The sequence below is a fragment of the Nyctereutes procyonoides genome, unplaced genomic scaffold (genome assembly GCF_905146905.1).
Source record: "Nyctereutes procyonoides isolate TBG_1078 unplaced genomic scaffold, NYPRO_anot_genome, whole genome shotgun sequence".
Taxonomy (NCBI): Eukaryota; Metazoa; Chordata; class Mammalia; order Carnivora; family Canidae; genus Nyctereutes; species Nyctereutes procyonoides.
Genome location: NW_026575044.1, coordinates 53,831,930 through 53,855,685, shown reverse-complemented (window position 1 = coordinate 53,855,685; position 23,756 = coordinate 53,831,930). Strand labels below are relative to the sequence as shown.

Genomic DNA, 23,756 nt, shown 5'->3' with positions numbered 1-23,756 from the left:
TGTGGTGGGGGGATGAGAAGGTGGGAAGGCTCGCGTCTCCCCTCATAGCTGCTTAGGGCTGCCCCACTTCCAGGCCAGGATGGGGCCTCTCACAGCCTCACCTTCCCTACCAGGAGTCTCTGGCACATGTTGGCAGCATGGAGCCAGCGGGGTTTGATCTCATGACCTTGAGATCATGACCTGAGCTGAAAGTAAGATTTGGACACTCAACTGCCTGAGGCCCCCAGGCCCCCAGAGATCTGCCTTTAGATGTTTGCAAGGCTGTCACATGCATGAGGGGTTAGGCTTGTTCTCTGAGGCTCTGCGGACAGATGTGAGCCAGAGCATGAGACCGAAGTCTATGTAGTAAGATAATAACCGCTAACATTTACTGTGCTCCTCAAACTGCTCTCCTTTACATATGGATTAACTCACTTCATCCCCACAACAGCCCTGTGAGGCACGGCCTCTCAATACAACAATTTTTAAAAAAAGATTGTATTTATTTATTCATGAGAGACACAGAGAGGCAGAGACACAGGCAGAGGGAGAAGCAGGCTCTCCTTGCAGGGAGCCCCACGTGGGATTTGATCCCGGGACCCCGGGGTCACGCCCTGAGCTGAAGGCAGACGCTAAACCCCTGAGTCACCTGGGTGCCCCTTGATGTAGGCATTTTACAGGGAGGGATCGGAGACACAGAGAGGGTAAGCAATCTATCCATGGTCACACAGGCGCTAAGTGGCAAGCTGGCATTCCACCCCAGCCTGTGCGTACAGCCCCTTTCATCTGAACATGCAGCTCTGCTGCCTTTGCCATTAGAAAAGCCTCCAAAGCCATCAGGACTGTCAAAGGGAGGACTGGGCTTCTAACAGGCAGAGGGTCCAGGCACAGCATGGACAAGCTTGTGGAGAGATGTGCCAACACCAACCTCCGGGTGGACGTCCCGAGCACTGCTTCTCAGACTTTGGTGGGCACTCGAGTACTCAGGGACCCGGACTGATGCCATGCAGGCTCCCTGTCACCAGGCGGACAGGTGATGCTGGGGGTCAGAGGGCAGCCGGCTCCTTGCTGATCTCTCAGATCATGCCCTGCCCTGTGGATTTATGATGTGCCTTGCCCACAGGCCGGGCGGATTTCTCCATCAGAGCAGCAGGCTGACCCACAGCAGGGGTTAATTCTTTGTGTTATAGACACTCATCAAAAGATCATTTAGATAAAACAACACTCTCCCAGAGGCCCCTCTAAGCAAAGACATGGGGCCTTCCTCTCTAGTGTTTTCCCTCTGAAGCTATAATTTTTTAAAGATTTTATTTGAGAGTAAGAGAGTGAGAGAGAGCACAAGCAGGGGGGCATCAGAGGGAGAGGGAGCAGACTCCCTGCTGAGCAGGGAGCCCAGTGTGGGACCCGATCCCAGGACCCCAGGATCATGACCTGAGTCTAAAGTTTAACTGACTAAGCCCCCCCGGCGCCCTGAAGGTATAATTCTTATTTGTGCTGATATCCGTATCAGGCATGTTAGAAGCCTTTTTAAAAAGAAATAACACCACAGCCAAATCGCCTTTCTTATTGCTGACTCCAAACTCATTCTATTAAACTCATTTCCGTGAAAATATGCAGCAGGGAATCTCTCAAGCTGAAGAAAGAAACACGATCTTAAAAAGCCCAGTGTACAGCATAATCATTGGTAAGTCACTGGGGACGTTCTGTTTATGCAGCTAAAACACACATGGGGAAAGAAATACTCAGTCAAGTCAGCTGCACTGAGTCGTCATTAACTTCAAGATGCCTGAAGTGCTGAGCCGCTGTCCACTTTCGTCAGGGCTGCTCCATCCCCACGCTGTGCACTGGGGGATCCCGGCCAGTGAGGCTCACAATCTCTTCCTAAGTTTCCATGGAAATCAACCAAAGTCCAGTCAAGGTTCTATAGGCCTACAGATTCCATGTGGTTACTTCTCTTGATATTACACACACAAAAAAATTATGATAGATCATCACCCCCTTTTCCCCCCCGTTTTTTAAAATAGGCTCCATACCCAAAGTGGGGTTTGAACTCACGACCCTGAGATCAAGTCACATGCTCTACCGATTTGGGCTAGACAGGTGCCCTGATGGAACTGCATTTTTTTTTAAAGATTTTATTTATTCTTTAAATAAAGATAGAGAGACACACACAGAGAGAGGCAGAGACACAAGCAGAGGGAGAAGCAGGCTCCCTGTGGGGAGCCCGACGTGGGACTCGATCGCAGGACCCCAAGATCACGCCCTGAGCTGAAGGCAGACACTCAACCACTGAGCCACCCAGGTGTCCCTAGAATGGCTTTTTAAAAAATAATTTACTTTCAATTGTGGCAAAATATGCTTCACATAAAATTCTCCACCTTAACCATTTTTAAGCGTACGATTTAGTGGCACTGAGTACATTCACATCGTTGCCCAACCATCACCACCATCTGTTTCACAGAAGTGAGTCTGTACCCAGCAAACAAATCCCCAGCCCCTAACAACTCCACCCCCCTGTGCTTTCCCTTTCTGTGAGTCTGACCACCCAAACAAGTGGAGTCATGTCATCATGTCCTTTTGTGACTGGCTTATTTCACTCAGCACAATGTATTTCCTCCAACTTTTCTTTTTCTCTATTTATCTTTAAAAAGATTTTATTTATTTATTTATTTATTTATTTATTTATTTATGAGAGAGAGAAAGAGAAAGAGAGAGATCATGCATAGGGGGATGAGAAGAGGGGAGGGAGGGGGAGGGGGGAGAATTGGAAGCAGATTCCCTGATACTTGAGAGCGGGACATGGGGCTCAATCCCACAACCCCAAGATTATGACCTGAGCCAAGCCCAAGCTTAACTGACTGAGCCACCCAGGCACCCCCTTCCTCTCACTTTAAACAGCAGGAAAGTGGGAGCAATGGGATGAGCTGCTTCTTAAAAGGCATTTTCTAGAAACGTGGTTGTCATCCAATTCAACGAGAGCTCACATCACAGATAAAAGCTTTGGACATTATCGACACAGGGTCCAAACTATGAACTCTGAATTCTATCACAGTTCTTAAAGACATGACCAAATGTTTTGCTTGTTTGGAGCTATACCAGAAAGGAAGGCTTGTTTGCTGCTTCAGCCTCAGTTTCCCCATCTGCTCGTGCTCCCGGTCTCCCAGCACCCCTCTGTAGGGCACTAGAGTCCTAGAATGCTGCACCACAACATCCTGCTGGGCCAAAGTGATTCACTTTTAATGCGCTGGTCTGAGAGCAAAGACCCCTTTCAGGAAGACGTACTAAGGGCCTTCCAGAAAGCGCCTGCCACTGTGTGTCTCTCATGAATAGATTTTTTTCTTGAATCTTTATTTTTTATTTTTTTATCGTTTCTTTTTTTTTGTAATAATAAATTTATTTTTTATTGGTGTTCATTTTGCCAACATACAGAATAACACCCAGTGCTCATCCCGTCAAGTGCCCTCCTCAGTGCCCGCCACCCAGTCACCCCCCCACCCTCCTCCCCTTCCACCACCCCTAGTTCATTCCTGAATCTTTAAAAAAAAAGGTAGGCAATATTTTTGAGGTCTCCCAATTAGTATAGCTTCTATTTCTAGCTCCACTTGGGATGAGATGGATCCTGGAATAGCCACAGAGGTCTTCTCCAGATGGCTGACCCATGGGAAGTAAAAATTTACTGGAAAGCAATCAATAATAACAATGGCTACCATTTATTGAAAACTTACATGATATGCCGAGGCACTATGCCAAGTGTGGCTTTATTATTAGTGCATTTCATTATCAAAATGACTCTATGAGAAAACTACAGAGCAGTGAACAATTTTTTTTAAAGATTGTATTTATTTATTCATGAGAGACACACAGAGAGAGGCAGAGACACAGGCAGAGGGAGAAGCAGCCTCCATGCAGGAAGCCTGATGCGGAACTCGATCCCAGGACCCCGGGGTCATGCCCTAGGGCAAAGGGAGACGCTCAACCACAGAGCCACCCCTCAACCACAGAGCCACTCGGGCGTCCCTAGAGCAGTGAATACCATGACCAAGGCCAGATTCGCTATAAATGGGCAGTGCTGAGACTCAGTCCCAGCAAGTGGACAGAACGAACTCCCTGTACACTCATGGAACATACTTGTTAGTCGGAAAGATAACTGAACAAGTGAATGTTTCTGTCTGATGAAAATGGTGCAGGGAGTAAAAAGGAAGCAGGTAAGGGGACAGAGTGATGGACTGGGTGATGGTCCGGGAAGGCCTCTGTGATAAGGGGACATTAGTGACCCTGTGGGGAACAGCAAAGATGATGCTCTCTGAGCCCCAAGTCTTCCCTTTCTGTCCCCACCTCACCCCAAACGAGGGCAGCAGTCCTAACCTTCTCCCCCCACCTCACACACTCTCCTCTTAGGTCTGCCGTTAGCATCCAGGTATGAATGGCCAAGAACGTCTATGAGTAGAGAAGGACTAATGTCTGTTGACCGCCTATGATGTACCCAGGGATCTTTTTTTTTTTTTTTTTTTTTTTAGCATTAGCTCAGCTGACCTCATGACAGCCCTGTGAGGTGTTTATTTTTTCATTTTACATCTGGGAAATTTATTGCAGCCCTACCCTCTCTGCCCGGCTTGCTGGGAAGCCTCTATGCTCCTGTCTCTAAATTCACAAGAACTCTGTAGTAGGGGAGGCCCCAAGGCAGGGACCAGCCACCCCATTCTCCGCGGCATTGCTCAGGATAGGTGCTCATTTTAAATGTGGCAGATGAATGGAATGAACAACGTGAGCTAGAGGAATGACGGATACGCCCAGAGCGGACGTCCACGCCATGACTGCCAGTCAATAAAGTATTCTGAAGTTTGTTGGCCATGGTAAAACCACAGGGCAAGGGTAGCAGCCCCGTCGAAGTCCAGCCCTCTGAGATCCAGGGTGCCCTGTGGTGTGGCAGTGGCTTTCTATGATGCCACCTAGGTGCTGCCGCCGGGCTGCTAATCTTGCTGGGGGTGAGGGGGCTGGAGGTCACCTCACTGCAACCCTTCCCCTCCCCCACCTCACTGCAACCCTCCCCCTCAAAGGGAAAGAGGATGCCCCCCCACGGGGCATTCAGAGCCAAGTGTATAATCCTGACACGCACTTGCCAGGGCCAACCTCACGGCAGGGGCCACCGGGCTGCTAATCTTGCTGGGGGTGAGGGGGCTGGAGGTCACCTCACTGCAACCCTTCCCCTCCCCCACCTCACTGCAACCCTCCCCCTCAAAGGGAAAGAGGATGCCCCCCCACGGGGCATTCAGAGCCAAGTGTATAATCCTGACACGCACTTGCCAGGGCCAACCTCACGGCAGGGGCCACCCGGGCCTCTGGGTTCCTCCATCTGATTATCGTGATGGTCTCCCAGGGGCGGGGGCACTGTCTCTGCTCTTTCACGACACAGTGCCAACGTCGAGTCCTGCAGCTGACAGTTCTGGCCCCCTTTCTGCCCTTCCCCCACAGCTGCCCATATACCATCCCTTTGCAGAGGATGACCCTCCACCCCCCGTCCATGTAGCTTGCAGAGCTCGTTCGGATGAACCTTCTTGGGCTCCCCGTTCTCAGCAGGCTCTAGGATAGACACCACCTTCTTTGTTAAAGAAGCTGGGATCGAGGCTAAGAGAAGTGAGGACAGGGTCAGGTGGAGCTTGGAGGCGCGCGGCACATCTTATGGCCCCAGGGTGGCTTGACCATACGCATGGCTATGGGGCTACGCGCCGGCCTCCAGCCCAGGCAGTGTACCTGCAGGGGTTCGAAACCCTTCTCTCGGGTGCCTGGGGGCTCAGTTGGCGAAGCATCTGCCTTGGGCTCAGGTCAGTTGGCGAAGCATCTGCCTTGGGCTCAGGTCCCAGGGTCCTTGGGGTCGAGACCCACGTTGGGCTCCCTGCTCGGCGGGGGCTCTGCTTCTCCCTCTCCCTGTGCCTGCTGCTGCCCCTGCTGTGCTAGTTCTCCCTCTCCCTCTCCCTCTTCCTCTCTCTGTCAAACAAATATATAAAAATCTTTTTAAAAAAAGCAAGAAATCCCTCTGTCAGGGGCCTCTGAAGGGCAGGAGCCTGGGAAGCTGGCCTTGGTTAGGGCAGGGCTCCTGCTGTGGGAAGGCCCCTGACAGGGTGCAGCCTGTTCATAGGAAAGGAAGTTGCTGTCTGCAGAGCGGGTCAGAATGAGCCAAAAAAGCCCTGCACCTTCTGAACTTGACAGCCTCCCTGGCCTGGGGTGGGAAAATCTCACCTTTGGGATGGGAGCCAGTCACTGCTTTTCATGAAGGCGGTGTTTCCAGAGACGGGCTCACATCCCAAAGATGCTGACAGGAGCAAACAGTGTGGGAACAGACACCCTTGGGGAGGCAGGCAGCAGACAGCACATTTAGTTACAGCCTCAGCATCTCTTAGATGGGGTTCGGGATGCACCTCCCGGCATACCTCCCTGTCCACATCAGCAGGACCAACCTTTCCCCCAACACGCCTTGGGAAATACTGGGCAAGGTCCCTGTTGACATGTTTCCCTGGGAGAGGACGCACCCACCTGCTGGCCCTTGTCTTGTGTCACATTAGCAGGGACTCAGGGCACCATGGCTCCTGCTGAACATGCTCTGTTGCAGATGGACACTCACACTGTGCCTCTCACGCATCTCTGGGGCCCTGAGGGCTGGGCCTGACTGCAACTGCTGTGCCAGGGATCTGCAGGTGCAGGTGCAGGAGGTTGGAGGCACAGGGGACCATAGGTTGCCAAAGCAATCAGAAATGTAGGCTACTCTGAATTCCCCACCCTTGAGGCTCGGCCTCAGAGGCCCGGGTGCAGGCCGCCCGGGATGGTGCAACCACCAAGGACGAAGTACAGGCCACCAGGTATGGGGGAGGGCAGAGGGAACAGAGAAGAAGGCAATAGAAGACCCTGACGCCAACTCCAGGTTCCCTCCAGTGTTGTCCGTCAAGGTCAGGGCTGAACTCTGGGCTCTGTAACCCTGTCTGACCCTGACATTCAGAAGGGTCTTCTCTGCTTTGTGGCCGGGCTGCCTGAGTCATATCCTCTCTCTGCAGAAACACTTCTCTTCCAAAAAGCCCTGCAGGTCCCCAGATGCATCCTCCTTCTGAAATGCCCCAGGCGTGTTGAGGGGCAGCTGGAATCACCTGCTTCAGGGAATTCAGAGGCTTTGTTGACAGGCACTTCTTCAGTTTTTCCTGTGGTTCTGGCAGTGTGTGAGCTACTCTGAGTGGGGGACGGTACTCAGGCAGCTTATAGGCCAATTCTGCGTAGTGAGTCTTCTGGTTTGACTACAAGGATCATCATTAAGCCAGGGATACCGAGCAGTGGGCGAGGGAGGGGATGGGCCCTTATTGTGTGAAGAATGAAGCAAAAAGGGGGCCAGGGAAAGCCTGGGGGGCCTCTTAAAAAGTACAAAATTATGAACACTAAACTAAATGTGAAAGCATTTATTTTTGAATCAGAGAACGGCAGCAAATTAAAAATTATAAAAAGCTAGCAACTACTATAAACATCACACGATCCCCCAAAATAGCATTTTTACTAATTAGCCAAACTGCAGGTAGCAAACACGGGAATGTACTGCTTCTTCTCTGATCATCTCTTCTACGGACGTTTTGTAATATGATTTTTCACAGTGAGAATTTAAAGATGATTCAGTCTTTGAAAAATAACTGAGAGGCTAAGTCAGTCTTTACTAGGGTTGCTACTGCAGGATGATTGGTATTTTATAAATTTCTCTCACTTCCAAAACTAGTTGGATACAGTCGTATAAATTTTTAGGATCACTGTCAAGCTTGGGGAAAATGCTACTAAGCCCTCCTTTGTGTACATGCTCTAAGATCGGGGGGCGTTTCCAGTTTGCTCAAGCGGTGACCGAACTCCCTCCCTTTGAACTGATGGCAGTCATTGGCCAGGCTGCTGTGCGCAGGGCTGGGCTGGGCGTGGCCACACATTAGGAGCTGGAGGTAGACCCTGTGTTTTGGTGTGATGTCACTCCAGGACTTGATTCAGGGGCCACAGAAGGGTTCCTGGGAGCGATCCCCACAGTAAGACGATCGCAACCACTGAAGGGCACATAGAAGTAACTGCAAACCATGTAAATACATCCCACTAAGCTCACCCGAGTGTACCCGTAGCCAGCCTCCTCCTGGTCAGAGGCCCTGCACGCTGAGCCATGCCAGCACCACCCAACATGAGCAGAGACATGCTACAGGGCAGCTCAGCACGGGAACAGACCACTTTTTGACCGACTGCTGCCAAATAGCTCAGCTTGCAAACATCACAAAACATGGAAATGTGTGGACACGCGGTGAGAGGTCCTGAGCTGGGCTTCACGAGCTCCATGGTGAACGCGGCTCTCACCAGGGGACAAAGGGCCAGAAAAGAGGACGTGGAGGATAGGGAGGCATGCCGTCAGGATTTTCGAGCTAGGAAAGCAGGTACATAGTCTAGAAACCTTCCTCAAGGTAAATCAGGGCAGGGCCTGTCTTCTCTCGTGGCCTGAGGCAGGCTGTCTTAGAGGGCAGGGCGCCCCGGAGCATCTGTGAAGAGGGAACGGCTACAGCGGAAGCCGGTGTGGTTCTCAAGGATGTTTCTTTCCCTCCTTACAAAACAAGCCGGTACAATCTTTGGCCATCAGGAAGGGCCTCTGACCTCCCCTTGCCACCTGACCGCCTTACATCCCTCTACCAAGAGCCACAACCCTTGGTTTCACTCTGAGAGGAGCAGCTAAAAGAGCAAATTCCTTGCCTCCCCCAAAGAGTCGGCAGGGATTTTATTCCCTGCACTCAGCCATGCATCGCGAAGGTGTTTGGGGAATGAAGGGAGGGAGGGCAGTGCAGGGGCCCTGGACACCTAGAGGCGGCCGGGCTCTGAGGAAGGAGGGTTGCCCAGGGGGTGGGGGTGGGCCTCAAAGATCAAGCCCACCCTCTACATGATTTTCCAGCAGCCCACCTGGCAGGTCCTGCAACCCGTGGCAGACGGTTACACGGTGAGGATCTCGGCTGCGCTCTTTACAACAAGGCACTGTGGGAGCGTGTGGTCTTCAAAACTGTAGTACAAGCACCTGTTGCCGGGTGGCCTGTGGGTCATTCATTCCCACTGCGGTAGTGAACTCCAGGGCAAGCGCTTACAGAGGGTGTGTGTGACGCGCAGGCCGTGTTCTGTGAGAGTCACTTTGGGTGCTGTTCTGTAATAGAGTCTGGCTGGTCTGTATCCCCAGGTCCTGGGAGGGAGCCTCTAAACCCTCTGGAATGTTCTGAGTGTCAGGAGGGCCCTTGTCACACACGGTGGGCCTGCAGACAGACCCAGCATAGGTCTGGCCATGTGACTAGAGGCTGGGATGGGCGACAGACTAGAGTGTGGGGGGCGCGTGGCTGGAGACTGAATTCGCTCAGATGGCCAAGGATTCACTCAACCACGCCCCTGTAGCAAAAGTCCAGTGAGAACTCTAGACACTGGAGGCTGAGGGACGTCCTTGGTTGGTGACACACACCTGTGTGCTGCGAGAGTGACAAAGTTTCACATGTGGGCCCCCCTGGGCTTTGCCTTCTAAATTTCTTCCTTTGCTCCTTGTGAGTTGTATCCTTCATAATAACACTGTCGTCATACGTACAGGGCTTCTTCTGAGTTCTGTGAATCATTTCAATGAGGGGATAGCAGAGCCCCCGAATTGGTAGCTGGTTGATCTGACGTGCAGGTGGCCTGGGAGCCCGGAGCTTGTGGCTGATGACTGAAGTGAGGGCGGTCCTCTGGAGACAGGCCCTTACCCTGACGTGTCCAACTCCAGGTTAGGGGTGGTTTGGAAACAGAGTCACTGCAGACGTGATTAGTTAAGACGACGTCACAGGATGGACCTGAACCCAGGATGACTGGTGTTCTTATCAAAACCGGAGATTTGGACGCAGTCGCCCTCTCGGGGAGAAGCCAGGTGAAGATGAAGGCACGGATGGAGCGTCTACAAGGCAAGGAATGCCAGAGGCTGCCAGCAGAGCAGCAGGAGTGGGGGCTGCCCTCACAGCGCCTGGGGGACCTGGCTTGGCCACAGCCTGGTCTCAGACTCAGCGTCCAGAAGTGAGAGGCGCAGGTCTCTGTCCTGCGTGCCACTGGACGTGGGGCATGTTACAGCCGCCTTCAAAGAGTGAAGTTTATTCCCACAGTAATGACTTGGACACATTTTTTAAATAGCAGACATCAAATTCCCCCCAGATCCTCCTGGGTGTCTCTTCTCTGCTCGGGCACTGGGGCACAGCGTGCTGAAGGGCTCTGGGGTCTCCCTGTGGCCCGCACCCCTGCCACACAGAGATACCTCGCACACCGTGGGCCTGAGTCGTGAACACGGGCATGGGATCCAGGTTCACGTCCTGCACCAGAGCTTCTGTGCTGGTGACGTAACCTTGCCGACATCTGCACAGCAGAGGGGACGCTTCCTAAGGGTGTTGCTAGGGCCGAACAGAAACACGTGGAGCACCTGCTCCAAACAGGGCCCTTTGCCCTTCCTCCCTCAGTCTATTTTTATTTTTAAGAAAGAAAGTGGGGGTTGGGGAGGGGGAGGCAGAGAGAATCTTAAGCAGGCTCTGTGCCCAGTGTGGGGCCCGATGGGGGCTCAATCTCACGGCCTCGAGAGCATCACCTGAGCCAAAATCAAGGTGGGACACATCACAACAGAAGCCACTGGGTGCTCCCAGCTCTGCCCTGAGGGCAGCCTCAGCCCCTGGCGGCGCCCAAGCCCTCAGCCGGGCTCCCCGGGTTCCTTCTGACCTGCCCCTTGTCCACGCTCCCAGCCTCTGCTCCCTGCTCCCCAGGGTCATGCCCTGCTCCCCGAGAGCTGTCTGCCACCTTGCGCTTGCTGTGGCCCTGCTGCAGTGCCTCCTCTCCTGTCCCACCTGGATCCTGACAGCCAGTGAGCCTACCTCATGCCCACATACTCTTTCCAAACAACCTCTAACTTAGAAGAAAACTGGGGCCGGAGCAGGGGGCATGGGAAAAGAAAGTTCTCACCGAAAGGCCTGTCTGCACTCACTTCACACCAGGTATGGCCTGCCGCCTGTCTGCTTGGCTAACACTTTAGTCCCTGTTCCATGTTTCCAGTTCCGTCCTCTGACGCAGGAGAGGGATCCATGATGTTTGTAACGAATGTTCAGTTCGGATCAGTCTCCTCGGGTGCCCGGCTGAGGGAGAAGTGTAACTGCCCTCCCCCAATACCCTGCACAGGTCTTCCATGCAGTATCTGGGGATGATGACAATGGTGGCCTGCTCACGACCAACACCTGGATGCCCTCTCACATCCTCTCCATGTCTCAGTGAGAGTGCTGCTGTGGGTGCAGAGTGAAGGCGGAGGGAGCACAGCCTGAGGTGGGCAAGGAGGTCAGGTCTCCCTGGATGATTGAGTGCCACCTACGCGGGTCACCGAAGCCCTCTCTATGCAAATGACTCTTCCAGGACGTCTTTTGTCGGGCCTGACAGTCCCACCTGCAGAACAGATTGTGTGAGGTTGTACTCGGGGTGTGCAGGGGGCCGCTGTTGACATGCAGGAGGACACCTGTCGCTCATCCAGTGAGTATCACATGTTCACAGCTGGGGGGATACTTGCAGCCAGGAACCCACTGGAAGACTTTACGACAGGGCTTTGTCAGATGGTGAGGATGCCAAAGGCACTGACTGACGGCCCCGGGCAGCCTGCCTGTATGGGGAGGTGGCTGCGGAGAAGGGAGGCCAGGAAGTGCCCCCTCTGGGGTATCCCCCGGAGAACCTGAGTCCCACAGGCCTGAGGCACCCCTGGGGGATGGCCTGCAGGCTGGCTGAGTGTGCCAAGAGCAGGTGTGCCCAGTGCACATGGTCCCGTGACAGTCTTTTGATTTCAATCATTTTGGGATGCAAACGGTCCCCAAATATTCAGGGCACCATTTCCAGGAGCTTCAAAGCTTTCTTTTTGTCTCATTCTTATCTTTTCTTCTAAGCAGGAGGACCTTTTGATTTTTTCCCACCCAAAGTCTCTTGCTGCTAAATACGTAGCACTTCTTGTTGGGTCAGAGGCAGGAAGTCACAGGCCCACTCGTGGGCCCCCCTGTACCCCTGCAGCAGCCCCCGGGGAGGAACCCGCAGGCTCCCTGGAAGTTTGGAAATATCTGCGTGGGAAAGAGCACTGGACCCTAAGTCGGAAGTCCTAGAGTGAAGCCACGGAAGCGCAGGCAGTCAGCCACCACCGGTCGTAGCTTCGTCATCTGTGAAACAGGAGGCAAAACCACAGCCCCGCCTCTACCGCAGGGTGACCATGGGAATCCCACGGTGACCGGGCGACGGGATGGGAGCCCATGCACATAGAAGGCCCCATCTGAGGTCCTGTCGCCACTCACATCATACACACAACTGGCTTCTTCAAATAGGCTATGATTTCACAGGCCTCTGCAGGGTCGGGACTCTGAAGAGCATGTTTGGAGCCCTCCCACGGCTCTCAGATACCAAAGGGAGGCAAAAGCCCACACCAGAGCCTGCTGGCTGCCATTTCCCGTCACTTCTGATGCCCACCCTTGGATTTTTTTCTGCCTCCTTACTTGTCAGACCACCAGCCGTCACTTCTCTCTGCTCTAAGGCGCCCGTCTGGTCCCTCGTCTGCTGCCTCCACGCCGTCGTGGATTCGACAACCAGATCATGTAGTTTCTTGGAATCGGGTGCAAAGTGAGGGCCGGCTGCTGGCTCGGGTGAGATGGAGACAGGCCCATGGGTGCGGGCTGTGCACCGTCTGGTCAGCAGCTGAGAACCCCACCACCTTCCATCTCGCCTGTGGCCCAGGCGAATGAGGCTGTAGACAACGGGCCCGAGGTCCTTACTCACAAGTCCAAAACGTATCCTGCACGTGGGAGTCGCCAGCCAGCCCCACCGGAGCTCGCCACACAGACAGCAGAGGAGACCGCCGCTCAAGCTGACAGAAACAGCTTGGCTCTGCCCAGCTGTCCTACCCCAGCTTCTAGGTTTCAGTCCTCGCTTCCCTCCTTCCCGCACGCCCTGGCTCTGCTCCACCCGGTAAGATGGGCTCATGTCCACGGAGCACTGCCTCCCTGCCAAGCACTGCGCTAACCACTTGGCATTCTTCATTCTATCCAATCCTCAGCACAACCCTGTGAAATGGGTTCTGTTATTTCCTTCTTACAGGTATGAAAATTGGCCTTAGAGGATAAATAACTTGCTCAGGGTCACACAATTTTTAAGGAATAGAATCAGGGCTCATACCCTGACTGCTACTCTGTAGAATCCCTTCTCTGGGGCATTATTACATACAGTGAATTCAAGGCCCTGCTGAATCCTGAAGGTCCAGATTCTCACCCACAGAAGCTGCGGTGGCCTGTACAAGACTTCACACGTGCCCAGTAGTCCACGGGGAATGACGTACAATCTTCTCCAGAGAGTCCAGGGGAAGCCAGCCAGCACTGGGTGGTGAGGGTACCCAAGACCTGGGCTACAGGCACTGAACAGGGAGGTGGTATGATTTCTGCAGCAGCAGGAAGCTTCCTTGAAAAATACTGCCTCCACCTGCTGGCTGATGCCTGAAAATCCCTTTCCCGGGGATTCAACTTTTGGATTCACAGCCAGGGGTCAAACTTCAAATACAAATGTCGCTGGGCTGGATGGCTGTGTGGATGGACCTGTAAATGACTGACCACGGCTTCCCCTTTAAGATCCATGGAGGATTTTGAGAAGAAGGAAGAAGCTCCTCGCAGTGCTCCTGTGGGGATGAGGAAGCACGGGAAGAGGGACGGGGGTGGGCAGCAGACTGTGGATGGAAGCTCTACTGAGGGCCGAGGGATGCAGACAGGAGACCATCAGACTCGACCCACTCCAGAATGCTGTCTGTCATCAGCCCCAGCTCCAGACATGCCCGCTCCCTTAAACCCCTGAAGTTGTTTCCTTCACAGAGGTGCACTGGGCCAGAACTTGCTGGAAACCCTTTAAGTAAAACCTGAGAAGATAGAAACCTATTTTGCAGAAGAATTCTCCAGGCCAGCTGCCTTCTCTTTTTGGACTCTGACTTGAGGATGATTGGCTCTGGGTAACTGCCTCTGCTTGGCCGCCACATGGGCACGTCAGTGACACTGCACAGTGTGTGGGAGGTCCCACACACACGTGGTAGGCTTGGCACACAGTACGCCCCGGTATTTGTTAAGTCCAGTGGCACAGGCTTTCCTAATTTTTTCCCATCACAAAGTAAAAAAATGTCAAATTTCAGCTGATCAGGAATCATTCTGTTATAGAATTAAGTCAAACCCCTGCTCCTTCCCTACCAACCTGGTGTCCTGCCCTTCTCAGGCTTGCCCTGCCCTCCTGCCTGACTCATCTCTGGTGCTCTCATTCTGCTGTCTTGCAGGACATATTTTTATGAAGAAAAAAAAAATATATATATATATAACTTAAGGATTTTATTTGTTTATTCCTGAGAGACACAGAGAGAGGCAGAGACACAGGCAAAGGGAGAAGCAGGCTCCATGCAGGGAGCCCGATGTGGGACTTGATCCCAGGACCTCGGGGTCATGCACTGAGCTGAGCCACCCAGGTGCCCCTATATTTTATTTTTTAACTGCAAAGTGGCACGGGTTCATTTTTTAAATGACTCCATCATTAAAGAAGTAAACTTTAAAGTGAAAATCATTTCTGATTCTGAGGATACCCTCAACCCCATGTCCTACAGGGGAATTACAACTTAGCCCCACTCCTGTTTTTCCTTCCCTCTCTCCTGACACATATGTATACTTTCTTTCCAAAAATAAAATGATTTTATTTTATTATACTTTACCTTAACTACTATCTTCACTTCATTGATCACAGAAAACTTCTCATTGGGATAAAATGAACTTTCTAAATAGTAGCCCAATGCAGAATCTCTGTTTCTTTGTTTATAATCTCTGTTTAAAGCTCTTTAAGTTTTTGTCCCAAATGCCCTGTTCTCTGTGTGAGTTCGGGTCATCTGAAACGTGTCAGGCTATGTTAGCTCACTTTGTCAAGCTGTTGATGGTAGTGAGATGCTCATCCAGAGGGTGATTAGTATAATTTGCTTATCAGCTCATACCTGGATCTAAAACACGTAGGCGTGGGGGGCTTAGAAAGTACAGGTACCCCTGTCCTTCTCTGCCATCAATAAAGAAAAGGCTGTCGAGAGAAGCCAGATCAGACTGTTGGCTGAGGATGTCACCCCGATGGTCTGAAACAGCAGAGACAGGTGGACTGATGTGCCAGCAAGCAGAAGAGCCTGCCTGGGACGGGGGCCTTCTGGGGCTCTCGCTCGCTCGGTTCGGGACCCCTCCCTTCCAGGCCATCCCTGCCAAGGGCTGTAGGGAAGACTTGGGGCAGAGTCCAAGGTGGACCATGGCTTCATGCTGTCTGGCTTTACTGGTCTCACTACTGAGAACCTGCAGCTTCGGTCTCAACTCTTCCCATCAGCCACAGGGGAGCAGAAGGACAAGTCACACTTTCTCAGATGGCTCCAGGCAGCCACGCAGCTGAATGAAGGGAGTAAAGTTCTTCTTATTTGCAATAACAGAAGCCACTCAATAGAGTTTAAGCAAAAACGATGGGTTCCTCCAGGAGTATTTGGCGCAGACAAGGGGCAAGAGCAGAGTCAAGCTCCCTAAGGACTGGAAACATTGACCAGAGAGCTCTCCAGCAACTGGACCAAGGCTTTCTCTCTCTCCACAGTTTATCCACCCCTGGCTCCCCATGTTTACGTGGCACCCTCTGTGTGCAAGTGTGGACCTGTCCAGCTCAGCAGCTGCATGCGCTCTGCCCTGCTAAGAGGGGCAGCACACCTGACCCACTTCCTGTTGGACAGGGTGGGAACACGGATAGTGAGTCTGCGGCTGAAGGGGGATGTCCAGAGAGGCAGAGGAGTGACCCAGCCCTTGTTCTGTGGCTGCTCCATCTCCACGCAGCCCCGCGTCCAGCAGCGCTGCCCCCCTTCCCACACATCTGGGAGGACGAGAACTCTCTGTCTGAGGCTGAAGGAGTTTTGTGGCAAACTCTGGGACTGTTAAGGATATCTAGTCTACAGAAGCTTCTCACCTAAATACAAACTCCATGAAGTCAGGGACCTCATCCGGAGTATTGAGCTTCAGTCCTCAGAAGCTAGATTGTAGTTGGCATTGAAATACTTGTTGATTGAATAATAGTTTTACCTTAAAACAGCTTTGTTGAGTGACACACAACTGCACACACTTAAAGTGTACAATTTTGATACATTCTGACATACATATGCACCTGTGAAATCATCACCAATCCAAGCAATCAACTCGTGTCACCCCTAGAAGTTTCCATGCCTCTTTGCCTCTCTCCATCCCTAGGCAACCATTAATCTTTTTACTCTTACTGTAGATGACATTTTCTAGAATTCTATATACATGGAATCTTACAGTATTTCATTATTCACTCATTCATTTAGGTCTGACTTCTTTCATTCAGCATAATTACTTTGAGATCCATCCACATTGTTGCAAATGGTTCATTCCTTGTTATTGCGAAGTAATAATTCCACTGTATGGATATACCACAGTTTGTGCATCTGAATGCTGAAAGCTACGTTTGGGTAGCTTCCAGTTTTTCCTCTATGAAACACAAAGCTACTATGAACATTTGTATACAAATCTTTGCATGGACATATACTTTCATTTCTTTTGGGTAAATAGAAGTGGAATGTCTGGATCATATGGTAGATGTAAATTTAACTTTTAAAGAAACTGCCAAAACATTTTTCAAAATGGTCATAACACTGATTTTAAGATATTAAGCCAAACTTGCATTCCTGAGATAAAACATATTTCGTCAATATGCATTTTTCTTCATATATATTGTTAAATTCAATGTCCTAAAATTTCATTTAGACATTTTGCACCTATCTTAATGGGAGACATTAATCTCTTGTCTTATTTCCTTGTAATGTTTTTGTCAGGCTTTGCTATCACTCTAATGCTTAGAATGAATTGGGAAGTATTCCTTTCTAATTTTTTGAAATAATTTATAAAATTAGTACTCTTTGTTCCTTAAACATTTGGTAGAATTCTCCTGTGAAGCTATTTAGGCCTGGAGTTTTCTTTGTGGAAGGGTTTCTAACTACACATTCATTTTCTATTTCTTATTTTTAAAATATATCGTTTATTAGTTCATGAGAGAGAGATACAGAGACAGAGAGACAGAGACAGAGAGGCAGAGACTCAGGCAGAGGGAGAAGCAGGCTCCACGAAGGGAGCCCGATGGGAACTCAAACCCGGGACTCCAGGATCATGCCCTGGGCGGAAGGCAGGTGCTAAACCTTAAGCCATTCAGGGATTCCCAAAATTCACCATTTTAAAACATACCATCCAGTGGTTTCTAGTGTAGTGGCAACATTGCAGGACCATCATTACTAATTCCAGAACATTTTCATCATCCCAACACAAAACCTCATATTCGTTGGAAGTCACACTATTTTTCCCCAACTCTCAGCCCCCAGTGCCACTAATTTATCTTCAGTCTCTATGAATTTGTCTATTTTGTACAGCTCACAGAAATGGAATCATACAACAGGTGGCCTTTTGTGACTGGCTACTGTCACTTAGCAAAATGATTTCAAGATTCATTCATGATGTAGCATGCATATCAGCACTTCATTCTGCTTCATGATGCAAAGAGCCAAAACCATCATGAAAAAGAACAATGTTGGAAGACCCACCTTCTGATTCTAAAAACTACAAAACTACAAAAATTAAATTATCAGGATAGTGTACTGACATAAGGAGAGACACAAATGAAGCTGGACCTCTCTCCCACACCATCTACAACAATGAATTCAACAGGGATCAAAGCCTCAAACATAAGACCTGAAACTATAAAACTTTCAGAAATCAGAGATGTAAATCTTCATGACCTTGGATTAGATCCCAATTGCAAAAACAACAAAAGAAAATATAAACTGGGTATCATACAAATTAAAAAAAATATGCTTCAAAGGACAACACTAAAAAAAAAAAAGCAAAAGATAACTCACAGTATAACAGAATTTTTTTTCTGCAAATTATATATCTGTAAGGGATTTATATCTAGAATATATAAAGAACTTTTACAATTCCATAATAAAAAACCCAATTAAAAACAGGCAAGCAATCTAAACAAACAGTTCTCCAGAGAAGGTCTATAAGTGGTCAATAAGCACACGAAAAGATGCTCAATGTCACTAGCCACCAGGGAAATGGAAATCAAAACCACAATGCCACACCACCTCATACCCACTAGGGAGCCAGAATCCATTTTATCCACTAGGGTGGCCAGAATAAAAACAAACAAAACAGAAATTGAGAAGTGTTACTAACAATCTGGAGAAACTGAACACTTGTTGCTGGTGAGAATGTAAAATGGTGCCACCAGGTTGGAAAACATTCTGGTAGTTCCTCAAACAGTAACACGTGACTCAATAATCTCACTCCTAGGTTTATATCAAAGACAAATGAAAATGGAAACCTATGGACCCACAAAAGTTGGTTCATGAACGTTCACAGCAGCATCATTTACTATAGCTGAGAAGTGGAAACAAACCCAATGTCCATCAACCAAGGAACAGATACAGAAAATGTGGTGTGTCCAAATATTTGGATGTCATTTGGCAATAAACAGAAATGAATCAGTGAGACCCGCTACCACGTGAATGAAGCTTGAAAACATAGTAGTGAAAGTGAAAAGAAAGAATCCAGTCACAGAGGTCCACATACCATACGATCCTATTTATATGAAATGCCAGGAATACGCAAATCCATAAAGAAAGACGGTAGATTTCTTGCCCAGGATTGAAGAAGGGGAGGATGGAGACCATAGGGAGTGATGACTCAAGGGGTTGAGGTTTTATGTGTGGAAGGGGGAATGAAGATGTTTTAAAATGGATTCTGGCTCCTAAATCTGGGAAACAAGCAAGGGGTAGTGGAAGGGGAGGTGGGCGGGGGGGATGGGGTGACTGGGTGATGGGCACTGAGGGGGGTACTTGATGGGATGAGCACTGGGTGTCATACTATATGCTGGCAAATTGAACTCCAATAAAAAAATATACATAAAAAAATTGATTCTAGGGGCACCTGGGTGGCTGTCGGTTGAGTGTCCGAACTCTTGGTTTCTGCTTAGGTCATGATCTCAGTCAGCACTGTGGGATTGAGCCTACACATCAGGCTTCCTGCTCAGCATGGAACCTGCTTGAGGTTCTCTTTCTCCCCCCACTCCTCCCACAACTCATGCATGCTCTCTCTTTCAAATAAATTAATTCTTTAAAAATAAAATAAAAATTGATTCTGGAGACAGATGCACAACTCTGAATTTACTAAAAGCCAGTGAAATGTACATTTTAAGTGGGTGAATTTTACAGTATGTTGATTACGTCTCCATAAAATTAGTTTGAAGGCCAAAAGAAACCACTGTTCTACTGAAATGAGCACCCTAGCTGGCAGCCTTCTCCCAAATAGCTGTGCACTGGGGCAGTGAAGCAGGCCCTGGCCCCAGTAAGTTTCCAGTGGGGAGAGATAGAAGGAAAAAGCTGTGCAGGAGCGCTGGGGAGGACAGCAGGTGGACATGGGAAGGTGCGAGCACTGTGAGAAGGTGGGAGAATGTGTGGGGCCCACAGAGAAAAGGAAGGACCCAGGACACAAGGATTGCAATTTCCTGTCCAGGCCTCACCACCTTTGCTTACTGTGGGCCCCAGGGAAGGTCACAAAGCTGCTCTGTTCTCTGGCTTTCTTCATGGGGAAAGCAGAAGCAAGTGCTCCCCACTTCATGAGTCTCCCCTCTTCTCATCACAGAAAGTACCTGTGAGACCTTGAATTCTGGAGCCGAGTCCAGTTGCATCTGATGTTGTCCAGGTCCCCAGAGGCAGGTCTGGTCCAGGCTCTGCTTCTCATTAGGGTCTTTGATGAGCCTCAGGGTTTCACTAGTCCTCACAGTTATCAACTAAGGACAATAATTAACCTGACCTGCCGCCCTCAGAGGGTTGGTATGAGGATCCAGAGTTATCACTGGTGGGAAAGAACTCCCAGAGTGCATTACTATGAATTCCAGGAAAAATTTCAGGGTAGATATGATGATATTGATCCTCCCGCTACAGGAGCCATCAGCTGTTTACGCTCTCTCATTAGCATTTGCAAATAGGTCAGGGTCAGGGTTGAGGGCAGCTGGTGACCATAGAATAGAGCTAAGACAAAAGGCCTATAGGGACCACTAGGAAAATGGGAAATGATAAAAATTCATCCCCAAGAACATGAGTCCTGCTTTTTCACAGCTGCCTAATTGAGCTCACTGCCAGGAGGACACGTGGTTTCTACAGATAGTCGTCATTTTGCATAGAAGATAGAGCAATACCATCTTCACGACCATACCCTAGGGTCTCCCACACCCTGGAAGCCAGCTGTCCAGGACATCTGGGGACACAGGAGAGACAAGCATGGTGCAGCAGGCAGAACAAGGAAAGACTCCTCCTTTCCTGCTGCCTCAGACAACACGGGGATCGTGTCAGGTGTGTGATGGACAGCATAGGCAAACAAGACATCATGGAGGAGAGGAGAAAGAAGCAAGAATGAGCATCAGTGGCACAAAGGCTTGCCCCTTCCCAAAACAGCTGTGCCAGGACATGCTTCCTGGTTGCTGCTCCACGTGCCTGGAATTGGAGCTGGTGGTGGACATCTAAAGGAGGACATCTGAGGAGGCCGGACCCTCCTCTCCAGTCTCCACAAGGGAAAGGGTGCAGGGGTAGGGACGACAGGCACTCACTGCTGGGATCCATTCTGAAGGGCCAACACCAACGTCTGTTCTGATTGGTTGTCCCCAGGCTTACCAATCATTAAAATATTCTGAATATCAAACATACTGTGTAACCTCAGTACTAGAATCGGTCCTTGGTTAGATTGCAAAAGTGCCAACATTTAGTGGTTTGGCCTCCTTGTGGGTCAAACACACTCCTCCAAGTGCAGTGCTTCTTCATCTGTCCATTCAGACAATTCATTCCAATAAAGGTTCTTTGACTTGCTCCCACTCTTCCTCACTCCCTCAATTTGTATCTTAGATGAGGAACTAAAGCAGGTCAGCTGCCTCAATAACATTCATCATTACTGGGAGAATTCTAGGTGTTGGAGAACACAGACACCCTCTCCAACTGTGATTAATAATCATTGTGAAAAAGAGCTAATATTGACCGAGTGTTTCCCAGACGCCTGACGTAGTGCCATGCACTTGTGAGAGGCAGGATCTAGTATTCTGAGGACGGAGCCAGCCCAAGGCAGGTGAAGCAACCTGTTCTGGGCCACACAGCACCAGTGAGGAGGCTGATCTTCCTTCCCAGGGGCACGGCACCCCAGAAGAGCCTGTCCCATGGTCTGTACAGAGGCAGCAGTGGAGGCAGGGCTGCCATCTGGGTGAGGAGGTAAGACACATAGACACGTCAGGCACTACACAATAGAATGCGGGATAGGGCCAGCGTGCACCTGCTTCTGGGCCAGATGCCCATGTGCTTCACCCTTGTCTCTCACAGATGGATCATTTGGACTTACCACTCTTTCGTAATAAATAAGTTCTTGGTAAATGGACTCTTGCAACAAACTTTTGTAACCTCCCACCTGAAAAGGTTACTGTGGTAAAAACCATGTCTGTTCCTGTTGCACATTTTTGGGAACTACAGAAAAATAAATATAAGTGAAAAAATCTTCTTTTTATTTATTATCTTGTCTAACCATTGTTGACATTTGGGAGTTTTTAACCTCTAGCCAATTCTAATGCGTCATTCTTTCCTTTGTATTTCAAACTGTTATGAATGATCACCATCTATACAATGCTGTATCTTGCTTTTTAAACCTAATCATTATTACATAAACATTTTCTATGCTATTGCAAACTCTTCAAAAAACACTATTGAAAATAGTCGTATCGTATTCTATTTAGTGGATAAGCCAGTTTACTTAAACACGCCCTAATCTCCAATATGATTTTAAGTTTAGATGCTCATGTGTGATTTCACTCTAAGTGGTGGTGTTTGCCAACATCTGAGTTCTATGTATCAAGGGATTAAAGTGTCACAGCTGGTCATGTAGTTTGAATTTGGCTTTTTTAAGCTTTAGGATGAGTTTTAAATTGTACTGAGGTGGAATGAGAGGATTCTGTAGACAATGTCCCTGAATCTCAACAAGGCACTTTGCTAAACCTGTTAGGATACCTTTGTGGACAGTGAAGAAACACAGATCAGATAACTCTACAATTATGTAAACTCACAACTGGCTGGACAACTAAATCCAAAGAATGCTAGCTTAGGGTCCGTGTCACCGTGGAGAGAAGTGTTGAGCGGCCAGGAGTCTAAGCTTTTCACCTAATCTTCTTTACACATTTTAAAATCAGTGATACAGGTGAAGTCCTAACAGAGAAGTTTATAAATTATGCCACTGTAAGGGATAAGATTATGTTGGAAAACAAAGATCCAAAAAGGTCTCATCATGTTGGAATATTTGCCTAAAGCCAACAAGATGAAAAACAACCATATAAAAGTAAAACAGATAATACAGAACTTAACTGAACTTGGTTGGCAACGAGCTCAGGATGAGACAATGGTTGACAGGCTGCCAAAAAAAGCCACTGTAGCACAAATAGTAAATTATTTATGGGGCAGAGATGTCACACTCTCACCGACTCTGCTGGTTCAATCCATAGTTCTGAAAGATAAATTTTAAGAAAGTTCATGAGAAGTTGCAGGAGGTCAAAGGAAAGACAGTCAAGGGTAGCATGAGCTCTGGCAACATTATCATCTGGACAGCCGATGAGGCAGTATAGCTCAGTGACTACAGCGTGGTCTCTGAAGCCACTGCGAGGCTGGGACACCTGACTCCACCATCTACTGGTTAGTGACCTTGGACAAGTCATTCTATGCGCCTCAGTGTCTTCATCTGTAAAATGGGGACAATAGTAGCACCTCTCATCATCACCATTATTACTATATTACTATTGCTAGGGTGTTATAAGGACTAACTAGGTTAACACCTGTCAAGCACCTAGAACAGCACCCAGATGTGACTGTACGAAAACAAAGGGTGTCTAGGCTGCAGAGATTTAGAGGGGCATGATGGATGAGTTCAAGTTTGGGAAGCTAAAAAATAAAAAATAAATTAAAAAAAAAAAAAGTTTGGGAAGCTGCCCTGAGGAGGATAAATCATGCTTTATTCTGAGAAGCTCTTGTGGATCATACTCAATTCAGTGGAAAGAAAGAGGCCTGGCTTCTTCATGAGTCAATAAGCAGTTAATGTGGACATACTCCCGGTCAGATACAGTGCCCGGCGCTAGGAATACGGAGATGAATGAGATACACACTCTTTCCTAAGGGCCCCGATGTCTACTGGGAAGAGGCATGTGAAGGGATAAGTATGGGAATAACTGCTTTGGACAACGGGAGGAGGTGTGATTAAGTCCCCGGGAAGCAGGGAGAAGTTCTGCAGAGGTGGGGCTCTCGAGCTGAGTCTGCAGGGATAGTAGGAGTTCAAGTGGGAGCAGAGGAACAGCATGTGGGACCAGAATTGTCACCGACTATGGGATTATCCAGTGAATGGTGACAAGCTGGTGAAGTTACAGCACCAGGTAGGTGGGGTGGTGAAGCTAGAGATGAAGCTCAAAGTAATATACTACTGATGCACAAGGTCGCCAAGAAGTCAGGATAACCCTAGCAATGACCCCACCCCAGGCCTCCTATTTCTATACTACTGTCTTCTCAAAAGGCAACCACAACCACGACTGGTTAAAGAGCTTACATGTTAGGTGAGAAT

The 23,756-nt window shown here is 49.3% G+C and overlaps 1 protein-coding gene across 6 annotated transcripts in view; it reads right to left on the bottom strand.

Moving 5' to 3' along the window:
* The window catches only part of MAPK4 (mitogen-activated protein kinase 4), a 146,313-nt gene that overhangs the window by 20,949 nt on the left and 101,608 nt on the right, over positions 1-23,756 (bottom strand). The window contains exon 1 of one of the 6 annotated variants that reach the window (XM_055324296.1): positions 19,774-19,889. The exons of the other annotated variants lie outside the window; for them this stretch is intronic. Within the exon in view, the coding sequence (XP_055180271.1) occupies positions 19,774-19,812 (39 nt within the window). The 5' untranslated portion in view covers positions 19,813-19,889. Of the gene's footprint in view, positions 1-19,773; positions 19,890-23,756 lie in introns of those variants that run through there. 6 annotated transcript variants of the gene reach the window in all.